This window comes from Pseudoliparis swirei, chromosome 3 (genome assembly GCF_029220125.1).
Source record: "Pseudoliparis swirei isolate HS2019 ecotype Mariana Trench chromosome 3, NWPU_hadal_v1, whole genome shotgun sequence".
NCBI lineage: Eukaryota > Metazoa > Chordata > Actinopteri > Perciformes > Liparidae > Pseudoliparis > Pseudoliparis swirei.
In genome coordinates, this window is record NC_079390.1 from 10,485,042 (window position 1) to 10,502,689 (window position 17,648).

A 17,648-nucleotide genomic window follows, 5' to 3' on the forward strand; every position below is an offset into this window, starting at 1 on the left:
CCATTGGTTATTTTATTGCATTTCTAGCAAAAAATAGTAATGATGGCCAAATCCTTTTCAAACAGAGATATTTCCAAAGTAGACAGACTTGATTATAATGGGTTTTGTCTCAATTCATACAAATTCATGTGGCCCTCACTCAGCCGTCTCCTGAAAGCCCTGTGTGGTCAGAGCGGACTCAGTTTGGCTCTAGGCTTTCACTAATCCTGACAAAGCTATTATTTGTCTGCTTCTGCGATTTGAACTGCAGGCACATCGCCTTTATTTAGTTTTCAATTTCTAAGAATGAGTACAGAGCGTTTCACAGAGAAACTGGGTCAAAATGTGTGTATGCAAGGGGAATGTTAGAGAGAAAGGGAGAGAGAGAGAGAGTCTGTCACATTCCAGAAGTCCCTTTTGATAACACATATTTCATCACAGACAAAACAGGAGAGTTAAAAAGCTTTATTCAAACTAGCATGATCAGGCAGAACATTTAAGCCAAATAAGCAACATCAAAAGTTTGACAATTAACTAGACTTGAAAATAAAGCAAGACCATTCTCTCCCATACTGTCTTTGATCCACGAAGTGGGATGGAACTAGATTGGGTCTGATGCAATTCCCGAAGCATACTGTACAATCTGACTGGCAAATTAGCGGAGGAAAAAAGAAAATCGAAGGTATACACAGATGAGAAATAACGCACTTTTACTATACCGAGCACCTCCTGTGCCATTTGATCACAGTGAATACAGATAGATATCAAAAAAGTCTACTGTATAAAAAACACAAAGTATAAAGCAGTTAAATTTACAGTAAATGCATTTACCGGTTCTCAGTAGATCATGAAACCAAAAGGCTGAGCCCCTATCCAGCAACGCCCGAGCAATTCAAGGTATTTCATCATTGGGGTCCTGTCACTTTTGTAAATTGTAATATTGTATGACGTGCCTTTATTTCATTCATCAACAGTCACGTATATCTTTTACAATGCAGAAGGCACGCAAGGAGCTCGTCATATGTGCAATTCATTATTTCTATAAACACTGTTGGATTCAAACCGGTTCAGGCGTTGATTGCACACATAACATGTACTCCACAGCAAGAGATCCCTCATCAAGTGACATCTTTAGTCTGACAGACAGCTGTGTTTATATCTGGGAAGCCTGGTGCACCACCAGAACCAGGCAACAGTGGGAGAGGATACAGAGAGAGAGAGAGAGGGAGGGAGAGAGGGAGAGAGGGGTTAGATTTCACCGACTCAGAATATGAAGCCGATAGATCGAGAAATATTCTCTCTCCATTGCATTAGCGAGGTCTGGTGCATATTTCAAAGCGCTGTCATCTGCTCACAACTTGTGCGTTCATGTTTTTTTTACTTGCAGAGTCAGCTTCTAAGTACTGTGTCTATATTTAGCACTTTGCTCCCCTTCTCCCAATCCCATCTCCCTCGCTCACCCAACTTGGCTCAATCATTTAGCACCCTAATACGTGGTCCTAATGAGCTCCTTGTTTCTGAGGAAGGAAAGTCCTGGGCTTCACAGGAGTGAAACAGCGCTACCTTTGAGGTCAAGAAAAGTACTCTGGTTTCAATTTGTAACATATGTACGATATCAAAACAACATCATATGTATTAAACTACCGATACGCAACACAAAATGGCCTTGAAGAAGTTCACGAAAGCAGCATTAAAAGTTAAATACATAAAATATCTATAAAAACATGAATATTCATAAAACAATACCTTGCCTTGACCTTAAACCCAACTTGTACCATGGCAAAGATCAATACAATTCAATATTTTTCATCTTGAGTAATTATCATTACAAATATTTTTTTATATATTTCCTCTGTCATTTTTTTATTATTTTATTGAATATGATTTACAGTTCATATTTGGATTGCCAGGTTCATCTGTGGGAATTAGATTGTGGCTATAATACCTTAAAAGTGTGAAAAGACACATCTTGTTACAGAAAAAGTGGATTTGACATTTGACCCTGTTTTTAAAAATACTGTTCGACACGTTTGAATGTTTTAAATCCCTCACACCCCCATTGTGTGATGTCATCGATCCTCTGAATGAAAATTCAGGACACACCTCCCCCATTCAACCTCGCATTATAAATCATGACTCCCCAATACAGAATGATAACGGTGTGTCCAATCAGACATAACAGCACAGATGTCAATAAGGAATGAACTGTACACCTGATGTTAGTGAGGCCGTTAAAAGTCCCTTTGCTTCTCTGACCTCATTATCATTTCAATGGAACTACAGTATCTACAATAAAATAAAATGAGAAACAAAATGTCTCCTGTTTGTTTTTTCCCTTTTTTTCTCTTCTTCTTTTCTTTCATTCTTTTTTTGTCATTTTCACACATCCATCACTGTTGAGTAGAACGAACATTGTTAAAAAAAGTCAGATTATTTTATCGGCAAGTTACTAGTTGACAGTGTGACCCATAATATGTTAGACATTATTATTCAGAAAAAGATCAAAAGCCTGAATCAGTGACGTAACCAGCTACAGTTAATCATTGATCCGCTTTATGGAAGAATCATATTCGCCCTGATTCATACGTGAATTTGTGAATAGGCGTGTTTTGAGCTTAAAAAAGGTTGCATGATTGCGACTTACGTATATGTGGAGCTACTCATGGTTTCTAGAACTACAGCACACAGAGTAAACCGTGGAGAGAAGGCAAATATGTCCACTGAGGAGCTTCAAAGCGTTAAGAAGGGAATGATTTACTACATGAGGCAAAGTCTCAAAGGCAATGTCCAAATATCCTGCCATCAATTATTTTAATCCTATGTCCAAATATTTTGAATGTTGTGGAATCATGCAGATCCATGCTTAAGAGAGAAAAGAAGGTAAAAAGCTGAGGTGGTTCGTGGTCGATGTTTCTAGAGAAAGAACAAGTTGGAGCGCAGGGGACTGGGGGAGGGCAGATGTTTTACATCTTCTTTGTGAGTCACAGGGAAGAATTCCAGCCAGAGACTCTCATGAAGAGATGATTATATCATGGCAGTTCTCTTCTGGGCGCCTGCTGAGAGACAGAACATACAATTAGGCCACACAGAAAGTCAACCTGGATAGAAACTTAGAGAAAGTCGTCACTCATGCAACAGTGGATTGTGACTGGTTACTGCCACCATCATTGAATTCAATTTAGGGTTAAATAAACAACTTGTTTCTATAGTTTTTCGTGCAAATCGGTGTTGTTGAGGTTTCAAATTGTTTTACGATGGAAATCATACTGACATACACAGCTAAAATTAAAATATGACAAACGTAATTCACTTTAATAGGGAAGCACAGGGTGTAATTAAAGCATGCACACGCAGGCATCACAATGTGCAATTTGGTATTTGGTGGGCCAATATTAAAACTGTAGAAGGGAAACTATTATAACATTATCATTATTATTATCATAGGCCATACATTTGAGCTCATGTGCAAGGATGCGGAGATGGTTGACACGGTCTGTGCTCTCAGGTATGTTACATGCTGAGAACCTATTTGGGACAAATCATTCTCTGATCCCTTTTTTTCTATTTGTGCCATCCCTTTACCCCGAATCTCCGCCAAACCAGCCAGATGTGCACAACACAGGTCTGACCAGCAGCCAATTTCATTCTAATCTCAGCTCTCAGTAAGCTATCTGCTTTTTTCACACTTGAGACGGGCCAAATTAAATTGTACTGCCCCACAATGCCTGTTGTTTTTGTGAGGTACAGCGTTTGACCTGGGACAAATGGAAATATTTGATTCTTCTCTATTTAATCAGCACACTATGTGGACCAAAGGATTGCACCAACTATTTGCACCAGGAACTGTGATCAAACCAGATCGTTGAGCCAAACCAAGAATGGATACCAAGTAGGGGGGGATAGATAATTCCTACACAATCAGAGTGGCTCTACATAATGTAGTTAGCAACCAGCATACCTCCAGTTGTAGAATGGACTTCCTGTCATTTTGAGTACTTAAGAACAAAAGAAAGAGACAAGTTCAGTGGTACGTGTGAGACTCACACTCACATTTACAATACACACACATTATCTCTCTCTCTCTCTCTCACATACACTCACTACACACATGCGCCTGAGCAATTATGCATATTCATGTTGTTTAATCTTTCAGTGGATCACTTGTTTGAGTTCAGTTGGCAGGTCCAGCTGGACGAAAGCAAACAACATATGGATCGGTTTCAGCGCTTCTTCATTTATTGCTACTGTGTGCACTGCTGGAGGCCCCAGAGGCCCCGGGGACCCCAGCATGGTGCATCTCGGTGCAGCGGCATCTCTTGTCCTTGAAGAGAACCCCACGTCTGGGCATCTTTGAAGAGCTCTCCCTCTTACACAGACACCAGTTATGTGTGTTAAATGACCTACATACTAAATAAGACATTGAACAGTGGCACATATTTCAGTTGTTTGTTTGGCCTCATTATGCAATGGATGTGCAGATAGCTGGCACGAGAAATTCGCTGATAATAATCAGCGTGTCTATATTCTCACTTACAGATTTGTTTTCACTTCTGTTGATTTTGGAAATAGGTGCATTATAGTCCATTATATATAAATGTATATGTATGTGTCTTATCTTGTTGTACAGTGTAGAATGTCTAAGAATATTGTTGGACCTAATACTGTCATTTTACACTATCAGTCATTCCTGTTTTCATTTGTATGCATATTTAATTTGTATTTTGACAATGCAAAACAAAAATGTAATCCAAAAAATATATGAAGTAGTTAAAATCAGTTCCACCGTCACCAGCTGCAACATATAAGTGATGAACATGTTTATGCATCAATAGTCATAATCCAATTACATATTTACCTTCGCATTGAAAATGCCGGAAGGTTATGTTTTGATCGCCGTGTATTTATTTATTTATTTGTATGCGTGTTATTCGCAAAACTCAAAAAGTATTGAACCGAATCGCATGAAATTTGGTGGGATGATTGTTTATTATCCGGGGACCAGTTGATTAGATTTTGGGATCGATCGGGTCAAAGGGCAAGGTCAAAGGTCATGAACAGGTCAAAATCTTTCGCAGAACTCAAAAAGTATTGAACCGAATCGCATGAAATTTGGTGGGATGATTGATTATTATCCGGGGACCAGTTGATTAGATTTTGGGATCGATCGGGTCAAAGGTCAAGGTCAAAGGTCATGAACAGGTCAAAATCTTTCGCAGAACTCAAAAAGTATTGAACCGAATCGCATGAAATTTGGTGAGATGATTGTTTATTATCCGGGGACCAGTTGATTAGATTTTGGGATTGATCGGGTCAAAGGTCAAGGTCAAAGGTCATGAACAGGTCAAATCTTCTTGAATCACATGGAATTTGGTGGGATGATTGGTTATTATCTGGGGACCATTTGATTATATTTTGGGATCAATCGGGTCAAAGGTCAAGGTCATGGAAAGGTCAACATCTTTTTTTAACCATAGCACGATACATTTTTGTCCAATTGGCATGCAACTAATGCCAAAATGTTCATAATTCAATGCCCAATCTTGTGATATGCGAAGGTATGCGCTCTACCGAGTGCCCGTTCTAGTCTTATTATGAAATGGGCAATTATGCATTTGTGCTTATACTTTTTAGTAATTTTGGATGCTAATACTTTTGTTCTTTTATTTAAGTAAACATTTAAATGCAGACATTTACTTTTAACAGAGTATGCCTTCACTGTGGTTTTACTTTTACTTAAACTACATTAATATCATTATACTGTATATTACATTATTTATATTCTTATTATTGATGCATCAATGTGCAGAACAGTTGAATGTTGTAGCGGAGTGAGGTGGAGCTAGTTTACCCACTTTATATTATAGACTGTAAATAAAAAGATGTATGTCTCTATGTTTAAAATGTATTAATGTCTGTATGAAATAAAATAACCAGAAACTTAAAAGACTGATACCATACACTGAATGTATACAACCACAAATTGGTGGTACTGTGGGAATCATAAAGACACTTCTTTGAACCTGCAAACATTATTATCAGTATTACCAACTTGCATTCACATAAGAAACTATCCGTCGCCCTACAAGGGGAGAAAAAAGAAACATAACATGCAAGAACTATTTTACCACAGTAGGTCCCTGAACACACCAATTAGATGTCTCATTAACACTTCCTGCTTTCCTCTGGGTCGTCTGCGAGCACCAAGCTACTAATTCATTTATACATACCTCCAGCGTGGATGCTCTGGAGTCCGTGGTCTCGCTTGGCCCTATGCTCCTGGGTATGCTGGACACAAAATACCCAGCTCCTTTGGGAATAATCGGCTGTCTCATCACCACTTTGCCTTTCCTGGTCTCAGTGAGGAACAAGCTGTACCAGTAGGCATCGCTGGAGATCAGGGTGGAGTCTGCGATGGTGGAGCTTCTCTGACTGATCATGCTGTTCCTGCTGATCACACTGTTTCTGTTGGGGGGAGGGATCTTGAAGGCCTTTGGCTCTGGTTTTTGACACTTCAGCACAATAATAACCAAGATGGTTATCAGCAGCAGGAAAGACACAGCTCCTAAACCGATGACTAGGTAGAGGTTTAGGTCTGTGAAGAGGTCGTACTCTAGCGGCAGCTCTGTGGTCTCCGAAAAGGACAAGACGTGTTCCACCGTCGATATCTTGATGGTGACGGTGGCGGAGAGAGCGGGCTGGCCGTTGTCTTTGGCGACGATCACCAGTCGCTGCTGTCTTGGGTCTCTGTAACTGAACATCCTCGTTGTCCGGATCTCCCCGTTGTACTGATCCAGGCTGAACAGGGACGCGTCGCTGACCTGCAGGAGCTGATACGTGACCCTGGCGTTCTGCTCAGAGTCGGCGTCAAGGGCGATCACTTTGGCGATCAAGTGCCCCTTGTCCGTGGACCTCGGTATCACCTCCTCGACCACGGAGCCCTGCGCCCGCCACGGTGACACTATGACAGGGGTGTTGTCGTTCTGGTCCAGGATGATGATGTGCACTGTCACATTGCTGCTCAGCGGGGGGACACCGGAGTCTCGAGCCTCGATGTGGAAGAGGAAATCCCTCTCCCTCTCATAGTCAAAGGTCTTCAGGGCATAGAGATCACCATTCTCAGGGTTGATGGAGAACAGCATTGACATTGACGTGTTCACAATCTCCTTCTCCATTATGAAATACACCAAGTACTGGTTCTCATTGAGATCGGGGTCAAACGCACTAAGTGATGTCAATAACGCCCCTGGTACATTGTTCTCCACGACATGGATCGTGTAGAAGGACTGGGAGAATGCGGGCGCGTTGTCGTTGACGTCCAGAATCTCCAGAGTGATGGTTTCGTTTTCCGCTAAGGGCGGCGAGCCTTTGTCTGTCACCCTCAGCGTGATATCGTATTTACCTATTACCTCTCGGTCTAGTGGCTTTGAAACCAGCAGCTCAAAGTAACCCTCTGAGGATTTCTTCAGGAGGAACGGTAACGCTTCTTGGCGGTTCAAGGTGAGCTCCACTTGCCCGTTAGCTCCAGAGTCCCTGTCGCTGACGCTCACCACCGCTATCAGTGTCCCCACGGAGACGTCCTCCGTCAGAGAACTTTTCACAGACTGTATGGTCACCTCAGGGTAGTTATCGTTCAGGTCGGTGACGAACACCATTACTTTGCATTGTCCGGCCTTGGGGTTCGCCCCTCGGTCCTGAGCCTGTATGTGCATCTCGAAGCTCTGGGCCTCCTCATAGTCTATAACCCCCATCACCTTGATCTCACCTGTGTTGGGGTCGAGCGAGAAGAGCTCCTGCGTCTTCTCCGAGGTGTACAGCGTGTACGAATATATTAGCTGAGAGTTGGTGCCTTCATCCAAGTCGGTTGCGTTTAAGGTCATGACCACCATTCCTGCAGCTGAGTTCTCAGACACATTGACTGCAAATAGCGGCTGACTGAACAGGGGGGCGTTGTCATTGATATCCAGGACGTTGATAACGATGCTGGCTGTGCCGGAGCGAGGAGGCACACCTCCATCCACAGCGGTTAAAATCAAATTATGAACCGTGTGCTCCTCTCGGTCCAAATGACCGTTCAGCACCAAGTCGACATATTTGGAGTCGTCGCTGCCGGTCTGTATGTCGATGTTGAAGTAATTGCTTTCGCTGAGATAGTAGGTCTTGATCGAGTTCGCCCCCACGTCCGCATCCACGGCGTTTGTCAATGAAAACCGCTCTCCGGGAGGGGTTGCCTCCGATATGTCCAAGTGCATTGTCCGTCTGCGGAACACGGGCGCGTTGTCGTTGATGTCCATGATTTCCAACTCGATGTTAAAAATGCGAATGGGGTTTTCCAGTATGACATCCATTTTCATAAAGCACGAGGTCGCCTTAGTCATGCATATGGTTTCCCGGTCTATCTTCTCGCGAATCACCAGCTCCCCGGTTTCTTTGTTGATATCAAGGTAATTCTTACTGTGGATGACATCGAGCTTCGCGCTGCGCTGCACCAAACTGCGAACCTCCAGAGCCAAATCCGTGGCCAGGTTGGCAACAAAGGAGCCCTCTTCCATCTCCTCCGGAATCGAGTACCGGGTGATGGAAAGAGCACATCCCCACAGTGCAGTGAATGAGAAAACCGCCGCGATCAGACGTGTCCGTACGGGTGCAGTGGCACGCGCCATCGTTGCGGTGTGTTCTTTTGTAGATGTCGTGAAGTGACACGGTTCCGTCCTCGCGATCAGGTTGTCTGGGTGCAGGGGAGTGCCGGTGTCATTCTTGCCTCCGTCAGTCGTAGCTGTAGCTGCAGTAGGCCATGCACATGCACGGTACAGTACCGCTGGAGGAGCTGGGCTCTCACGGCAATGCTCTGCAGGGGCGGAGGCAGCATTTGTGTGGGCTGCTGGGGCGGCCTCACTGAGACGCTGGGGTGGGCACATAGGCTACGGGAGGGGGAAGCCGGAGTTTAGTGTTAATGTTATTTAAAGAAATATTATATACTTTAGAAAATGTTAGCTGCCTGAGATTATTATAAAAAATTCTGGGAGAAACATATTCCTCATGATACAAAATAATAATCATATGACCTTCTTAAAAGGTTTAAAGTATCTCGTCTAATAGATTCGCACTATGATGGATATTCAGATATAGATGTTGTTCAAAGGAGAAATGGATTCTATTCTTTTGTTGCATCAAATTTATTTTATTTTTGGGATTTACTTATTCAATCGTATATTGAAAAGAGCTTCCTTTAACATTCTGCAGACGTTTTGTGAAGATATGTAGGATAATATTCTCGGAAAGAACAAACCAGGATATGCCCAGAGTCTACAAACATTGAGTCAATATATTACCAAAGGTGGATCATGGGGAAATGTTAAAATAATATTTGGGGCTTTTCCGTGGGTTTGTCATTCATATCTGTTTCTGTTCATAGGGTGGTTACTAATAGTATTATAATGTAATATAGTTATACTGTCAAAGGCTATATCGCTGAGAGTGACTGAAAATAGTTTGGATCATAGTGCATTGCATCCCATTTGGTATTTAGAATATTATAACAATTATATAATATAAAAAATAATATTACGAGTAAAGTTGTGTTTGGTCTCTCCCCTCTGCTCGTTACTCAATATAACCTCATCAAACAAACAGATAATATACAATATACAATACTGGTTTTAAAACAAAGTATTTAGTTTTCACAGCAAATGGGAACATATGTGATGTTTTCAGTGACATACTGCACAGGAACGCTTTGCATTGGATATACTGACCAATATGCATGGGTACCATAGACCGAACGACTTTTACATTATTTCTCATTATTATTTGTGCTTGCTTGATATATTTGTAAAAGGTCTGGATTCTCAAAATAATGTGACTGACATGATGGGCAGTAAGAACAGGATAGCCCCCAGCATTCTTTGTCCTTTAGCTCCATCCGGTGACAATATAGAGAACTACAGGAGAATCTCAACATGGGCCATCGCTCTCTCACATGCTGTTACTTTCATGCATTTAAAGAGTAAAACAAAATCTATTATCCACTGTGCCTCTCTATGTCTGTATTAAAAAGGAAATATATGTTTTGCAAGTTAATTAAATATATATTAGGATATTAGAACCCTGAAATTGTGTCCCTGATAAAATACTACAAAGCCGACGATGAAAAAACTAAATATGAACTTAAAGTTGGTTCATAGAAGTTGCCAGATACATTATCTTTGTTAGTTCACTTAGTATAACAGCAAGGCAAAGGGGCTTATCTAATATAGATATGTCATATCCATGGCCATTTTTAAATCAACATTGTGTTCTTGATCCCTCCCAACGAGATCTTACAGGATCCTAATGCTCACATGTAACATGACGAAGAATCAGCAATGAGCAACATGCTGTTATACAGAGTTTTTTGTATTGCAATTTTTGGATACAACCATACAAATATTTTTTGTTCTAATTTGTTTATGGTATTTAATGCTCATAATAGGGATAAACTGGCTGTGTTTTGAGGTTGTGTGATTTTTCGAAATATATTGATTGCTTTATTTCTTTTAGCTTTTTTTCCTTCTGTCAATCTCCATGTCATGCAGTGATTTTCTCTGTCAAAGTCATATATTTCCAGGGGGCCATTCTCACCCAGTTGCTAATTGAACGAGGGCCGTAGGTCATGTTAGGTGTTACATTCTGTTTATAGAAGCAGTGGCACCTGCCCGACACCCAACAGCGTGTATAGCATGCAGGGGTAAAGGGTTAATGTGGCCTTTTAGTACAATAACCATTTACTCTGCCTACTGTATATGACTGTATGTATCAAATTTGATATATTTAATGATATGCATGACATATTCTGTTCCTTTTTTACAAATTGTATTTACACAACAATTATTTGATTTGTTTAACATATATGAATGCACTAATATGCCATCATAATGCACACTTGGTTATCAGATGATAACTAATGGTGAATCCGAATAAGCCTAACATACAAGTATACTGGAGGCCTCCCTGTTTTCTAAATGAGGTATCTGTGAGGGAAAGGAACCCTCTAGTGGAAAAACAGGGGAGACTCTTGTGTTCATCCTCAGTGGTGGAAGCTCTGGATTGTTGGTAGAGAAGAGAAGGAGATGGAGAGAAATAAAGCAACACAGACTGGGCTCTGAACATATTTTACTTGGCACCGAACTGAGACATATGCAATGTGCCTCTGCTTATTGCACATGGGATATATTATGACTGCTACCCTGGCTGATTTTTGTACTGGTGGTGATACAGGTAGATGTTGGCTTGAGTATCTGTAATTATTGGCAGGACGTCGTTGTGGGCCTATGTGGATTTGTCTTTTAAATTCTAAATTGACAGGGGACGTATCTAATTGTTTTTCTCAAAGGGGCTTATCCTTCTGACTCGATGTTCAGGGAGTTCGAAAAACATCTGAAACCGACCCCTCGGCCCTCTGTTTTTTGGACTCAATGCAGTTCACTGAGGCAGTCAGGACCAAGCCCAAGATTAACCCAGTGGTCTGCAATGACTCAGCTAGGGGCGGTAGATCGTGAAGGATTACCTCCAGAGTTGTAGTTAAACTCCCTGGTTTTTATTGAGCAGAATGTCAAGAGAAAAGGATAAATGACACAGGGCCATAAGTCACAACAGCTCCCTCTTCCATTGGCATCACATCCATGTCGTAGAGGGAGGACACTCCTAACGGAGGCTGGGCTCTTGCCTTCAACTTTGAGATTTAGAGGAGCTGGCTGAAATTATTATACGCCTGATTGTATCTCTGCAGGGAACCGAGGGGAGATGGGGGAATTGTGCAGTAGTCTTGATAGTCGACGTCCTAAGGAAATATGAGTCCATGGATCACTTCGCTTAACCCCTCTGGCGATAAATCTCAATGTCAGCATCTGGGCATAGATTGAATCTTTAGAAAACCACTGTAATTCTGATGTACATTGTTTATACTGAAATAAAAAGCTTTTAAGACTTTGACTTCCCATTCACTAGTGTACTTTTACAGCATCATTGTTTGTGACGTATGAATTTATTATTAACACATACTAGGTCCCTCTCAAAGTTATTTCAGAGCCGGATAAACACATTGGCATAATAAATGGCAGGAATGAAAAATGTCTGTCAATAAACAACCGCTGCAGAGTTCAGGGACATATTTATTAATATTGACCGATACTGTACATAGATTATATATACAGAGTGATTCACACTCAATGGCTGATACAAATCTAGAATTCATAGAACCAGTGACTGAATTATATCAGCAGGTGAGTCTGAGTGGTACAAAGTGTATGTGTGTTTGTGTGTGTGTCTGTGTAATTTGCAGTATCAAAACACCTGTGTTGTTGAGCTCCTAAGTGTCAACTGTTCAATGTGGTGTGTCAGAGTGACGGTCCACTGCACAGGTCCAGTGAGTAGAATCACAGCTGTTGCTTGTTAAACAACCCGTTTGATGGACACGTTGCATGCCTTCACTCATTACTTCAATGTTGATTCATATTATTCATGAAAACATTTACACAAAAGATTGTTACTTATAGATATATTCAACACACTATCTGTAATGTGCTAGCTTTAGGAATAAACTTCAACTTCAAAGTGAAGTGTAAAGTGTCTGTTTCAGTTAGTCAGTTCACTTTTGACACACAGTGTCCCGGTGAGACAAAAAGGTGTGTCTGTATATAAAATGTTATTGCTACATGGATGAGCCGGGTGTAATAGACTGTTAGCTGCTGAATTTGTGTTCTTTTTTAAAAGTGAGTCAATCACTGTGAGAACCAGAAGCCTCCCAACAGACCAAATCACTTTTACCTGAATTCACATGCTGGATAAGAAGAACCCTCTCCGCCACTGCTCCAGTTTCACTTGATCCCACCATGACTCAAAATACACTTTATTTATACTTTATTTCAGTATTTACACAAATACAAAATATACTCGTGGTAAGGAGTCGTATTGAATTCCACTGAAAAATGGGGAAACCTGGTCGGTCAGCCCCCGAGAAGCAATTATTACTGGAACTGGACCATACACAGAAACAGTACCGTTGGTGTATCATTTGAAGATGTCGTTACTGACAATGAGACTATCATCGTTGTCAAAAGATTGTTCATAGTTTGAGATGAATCTCTTTTTCTTTCCAAAAGTAGAGAACGTGTTGTACAAATCCAGTTCTCCTCTGGGGGCCAGCTTCAGAGTGCTGTAGTCAGACGTGGTGCCAGGGATGTACACATTGTGCTGGTAGTCTGGCGGTTCAGAGTGAGGCTGAGTGTACTTGGGGGTCCATGAGTATTGAGGGACTGCTCCCTCTTGAAGAGATATCGTGCAGTCTGTAAAAAATGCACATAAATTATAGTTTGTATCAGAAGATTATTTCTGCAAGGAGCTCTTATTTACATTCAGCATGCTTGATCTGAATACGTTAGTTTTAAAGGCATCTTTAAAGGCATCCTCTCGAAGAGGAAAACACAGCTTGCAGGGACTTAAGTAATCCTCTTGTTGATGCATTAACCCCCCCCCCCCACACAGTTTGGGGGACTGGTATTATCTGCTTTTCAGTTGACCATTTTATATTTCAAACTAAATACTCAGAAGAAGCCCCTGGCCCACCAGCCTCTTTTAATGTGAACCATAATGAGCCATAGTTTGCACAGTTGCCACCTACCATTCATGTGGTTCCCCCAAGTCCAGTACTGTGGTGCCACAGAGCAGGAAAACCCATGGGCCTCAGACTTTTGTTTGCGAGTGAGAGTGCCCTCCATGTTTGCTGAACTGTACCTAAGGATATAAGGAGACAGCTTAAGTAGGCGTGTGCATGCATGTGTGCGTGTGTGTGTGTGTGCATGTGTGTGTATGGTAACTGCCGCAACTAATGTACTCACCTCTTGTATGCTGAGTTGCGTTGGTTCTTGGTCCAGGTCCAGTCCTTGTTTGAATACTTAAGCTGCAAAGAAACAGAAAAACAGAACTTAGCGGCCACCTCAAGGAGAACAATTGCACTGCATGTATGTCTCGATGCACTTATGGAAGGCCAGAGGCATCCCTCCCTGTATGATAAATATGGTTTAGTCAAAGTGGGACTGCATGTCATTGATTTGTGTCTGTTGTTCATGTTGAAAGCCAACACTTTGCTGTGAATTATGTTTCTTAAACATTTATTACTTTAACAAATGACATAAAAAGCTCTCTCGTGCAGCTTTATAATAACTATGAAGATGTCACGTCTCCTCAAAAGTGCTACATTATATTGTACCTATAATCTGCTTATGTGACTGGTTTAGCAGCGGATGGTTTTTGTTGACGAGAGAGCAAATACAGATTCAAGTCTGGGAGAAAAAAAAGGAGAAAAAAGTGCATCTCTTTCACCTTTCATGATTGTGAAACACACACCTTGACACTGGTAATTTGCCCAGACATCAGTGTTACATGTGGGTTAGTTAAGGCTTTATTTAAAGGATTACTTGCATCAGACTGGAAAATGCATGTATTTATTTATTTATTCGTTGCTGTTATTATTCTTCATATGGGGCTGAAGTATAAACATCATATATATATATATATATATATATATATATATATATATATATATATATATATATATAATGTTATTTAAACATAAATGAATTGTGACATTTGCCCTTCAGTCAACCTTTCTGTCATTTGTAATTGAAGTGAGCCAGCAGGACCACGAGAAACATGGACAAGTTTAATTCCTAACGGAAAAATAGAATAAAAAGAGAGAGACAACTCCTATGCTGACTTTTAATGTTTCTACGTGCATGTTTCAATATGCAGTACCTCGGTTGGAGTTGCCGCTCTGTTGTTGCCCAGTTCATTGCGGTCCAGTGCGCTCCAGCCAGAAGTGAGATAATCTGTGCTCTTGGCGTTATTCTGCTGAACTGACAGCACCGGACTGTAAGGCTTCAAAAACATGAAGTCGCTTTTGGACGATTCCGGTGTCAGACACATTTTGTAGCAATAGACCTGCGGCTGCGCGCCGTTGCCGTTTGCCTCCGCGCAGCCGGACGCGCCTGCGGACATCCGGACATTCAAATTGGACTTTTTGAAAACCTCTGTGGTGGTGGAGGTCTCCGAGTGAGAGCAGCAGCAGCAGCAGCAGCTCCCGCAACTCCAGCTGACCGTGGGGAAGTCAGACTCTCGGCTGGACGGTCTGCCCTTCAGTCTGCGCACTGCAACCATGACAATGATAGCCACCAGAAATGTGAAGGAGATGGCGCCCAGAGACACGATTAAATACAGGGTGAAGTTGGAGCTGTGATATGGGCTTAGTGACAGGTCTCCCAAATCAGGCTTCGAATCTGGCAGGCTGTCAACCACTGACAGAATGATGGAAACAGTGGCCGAGAGGGGTGGCTGACCATTGTCCTTCACAAGAATGACCAATCTGTGCCTCGTGGCGTCTCTCTCCACACATTGGCGCATCGTCCTGATTTCGCCCGTGTACAGAGCGATGCTGAACAAGCTCTGGTCCGTTGCTTGCAGCAGCTGATAAAACAGACGCGAGTTTTGACCCTCGTCCGCGTCCACCGCGCTGATCTTGGCGACGAGATAACCGGCGTCCACGGACCGGGGCACTGCTCCGCTGGGCGCGCTGCCGTTCTGCGGAACAGGGGACACAATAACGGGCGCGTTGTCGTTTTGGTCCAAAATAAAGATGTTCACGGAGACGTTGCTAGTCAGAGGCGGGAACCCGGCGTCTTGAGCTCGGACAGTGATCTGGAAGTTGTTAAGTTGTTCGTGGTCAAAGGATCGCAGCGCGTAAATGTTCCCATTGTCTGAGTTTATGGACACGTACGTGGACACGTGCAACCCCTGTATGTCACCATCCACTATAGAATAGGAGAGGTATGCATTTTGACCATAATCTGGGTCTAGTGCGGTCACCGAGCAAATAGATGCCCCCGGAGCGTTGTTCTCGGTCAAATACACAGTGTAGGAGGGCTGCTTGAACCGGGGCGCGTTATCGTTCACATCAGACACTTGGACCAAAATGGTTTTCCTCGTGAATAAAGGTGGGGAGCCTATATCTCGGGCGGTGAGGGTGATGTTGTAGTCTGCGACTGCCTCTCTGTCCAGAAAATCTGAAGTTACTAATGTATAGTAGTTCTTAAAGGATGAGTGGAGCTGGAATGGAACGTGGTGTGGGATCTCGCAGTCCACATTCCCGTTTTCACCCGAGTCCTTGTCCATCACGCTGATGACGGCTATCACTGTGCCCGGGGGCGCGTCCTCCTGCACAGGTGTAGACACCGACGTGAGGATCACCTCCGGGAGGTTGTCATTTGTATCCAAAACATTCACCAGTACTTTGCAGTGGACTGCTACAGCGGAGGGCCCTTTGTCTTTCGCCTGCACATAAATGTCATGCATCCTGGCCTTTTCGTAATCTATCACTCCTTTGACTTTGATTTCCCCCGTGCGCGAGTCCACGCTGAAAAGCTGGCGCACTTTGATGGGAGCGTGGCCGCTGAATGAATAGGTGATGTCTGCATTAGGACCCTCATCTAAATCGGACGCATTTAGTTTTATGACAACTGTGCCTTTGAGTGCGTTTTCCGCCAGCCTCACTCTGTAAAACGACTGATCAAACACCGGCGCGTTGTCGTTTGCATCCAAAACAGTGATATCGATTTGCGCAGTGCCGGATCTCTCCGGTGCGCCTCCATCCACCGCAGTTAGGACCATTTGATGCGCACTTTGCTGCTCTCTGTCCAGTGAGTTCTGTAGGACTAGTTCTGCAAATTTACTGCCATCACTACGCGTCTGTATATCCAAAAGGAAGTGCTCGTTCACACTCAGCAAGTAGGTGCGCAGCGAGTTGGAACCGACGTCTAAATCCTGTGCGCTCTCAAGTGGGAAGCGGGACCCTGGCGCGGCAGACTCCGATATGTCCAGATTGAACTCGGTCCACGGGAAACTGGGAGAGTTATCGTTCACGTCCATAATTTCCATCTCTACCCTGTACAGCTCCAGAGGGCTTTCGATGACCACTTGCAAGTGAAAAGAGCAGGACAAACTCTGCTCGCATAGTTCCTCACGATCAATTCTCTCGTTGACGAATAGAACTCCATTTTCTAAATTTACCTCCACATATTGCTTCTTGGCACCCGAGACTATCCGGAATCTGCGCGCAGAGAGCTTGTCCAAATCCAAGCCCAGGTCCTCTACAATGTTTCCAACAAACGCGCCATGCTCCAGTTCCTCCGGGATAGAGTAGCGTATCTGTCCCCGGACTGCATCCAAAAAACAAGTGAACAACGCAAAACGGCAAACTCCGTGCCATTTCCCAAACAGTCTTTTCTTCGACCCTTGTCTGTCCATCTGGAGGCTGGTCAGTGGCGCAACTCACACCACGGACTCGGGCTCCGGTGTACTCGTACACGGTGATTAAGGCAGAACTGTGCAAAATACGCTCCAAAAAAAACTTGACATTGGTGGGACTGGACCAGCGAGAGAAAAGAGAGGAGAGAGAAAGGGATGTGCAAGAGCACATCCTTTCAGATTAGTGCGCGCGGTGTGCGTGCGTGTGCGTGCGTGTGCGTGCGTGTGTTTATTATTGGCCCTACTGTTCCAATAGGAAGGGAAACGACATCTGCTCGGATAATCTTTCCAGCCTACAATAGCCCGATCAAAATCATGTCCCATATCTAGCCTTTGAC

The 17,648-nt window shown here is 43.0% G+C and overlaps 2 protein-coding genes across 5 annotated transcripts; both read right to left on the bottom strand.

Moving 5' to 3' along the window:
• Positions 1–429: 429 nt before the first annotated feature.
• On the bottom strand, positions 430–8,827 carry LOC130191799 (protocadherin alpha-C2-like). 4 transcript variants are annotated; one of them, XM_056411503.1, is made up of 3 exons: positions 6,207–8,826; positions 3,938–3,974; positions 430–3,032 (listed from the first exon to the last, which is right to left on the bottom strand). In XM_056411503.1, the coding sequence occupies exons 1-2, from the start codon at positions 8,637–8,639 to the stop codon at positions 3,963–3,965; spliced, it is 2,445 nt and encodes an 814-aa protein (XP_056267478.1). In that variant the 5' UTR covers positions 8,640–8,826; the 3' UTR covers positions 430–3,032; positions 3,938–3,962. The 4 variants fall into 4 exon arrangements, with proteins under 4 accessions (XP_056267478.1, XP_056267477.1, XP_056267476.1 ...); XM_056411502.1 differs by having other exon boundaries at positions 430–3,035; XM_056411501.1 differs by lacking the exon at positions 3,938–3,974 and having other exon boundaries at positions 6,207–8,827.
• A 3,280-nt stretch (positions 8,828–12,107) lies between these two features.
• LOC130188905 (protocadherin beta-15-like) lies at positions 12,108–17,310 on the bottom strand. Its single transcript, XM_056407464.1, has 4 exons — positions 14,767–17,310; positions 13,851–13,912; positions 13,634–13,746; positions 12,108–13,298 (listed from the first exon to the last, which is right to left on the bottom strand). Exons 1-4 carry the CDS (start codon positions 17,308–17,310, stop codon positions 13,024–13,026), a joined length of 2,994 nt encoding a protein of 997 aa, XP_056263439.1. The 3' UTR covers positions 12,108–13,023.
• Between the last annotated feature and the right edge of the window lie 338 nt (positions 17,311–17,648).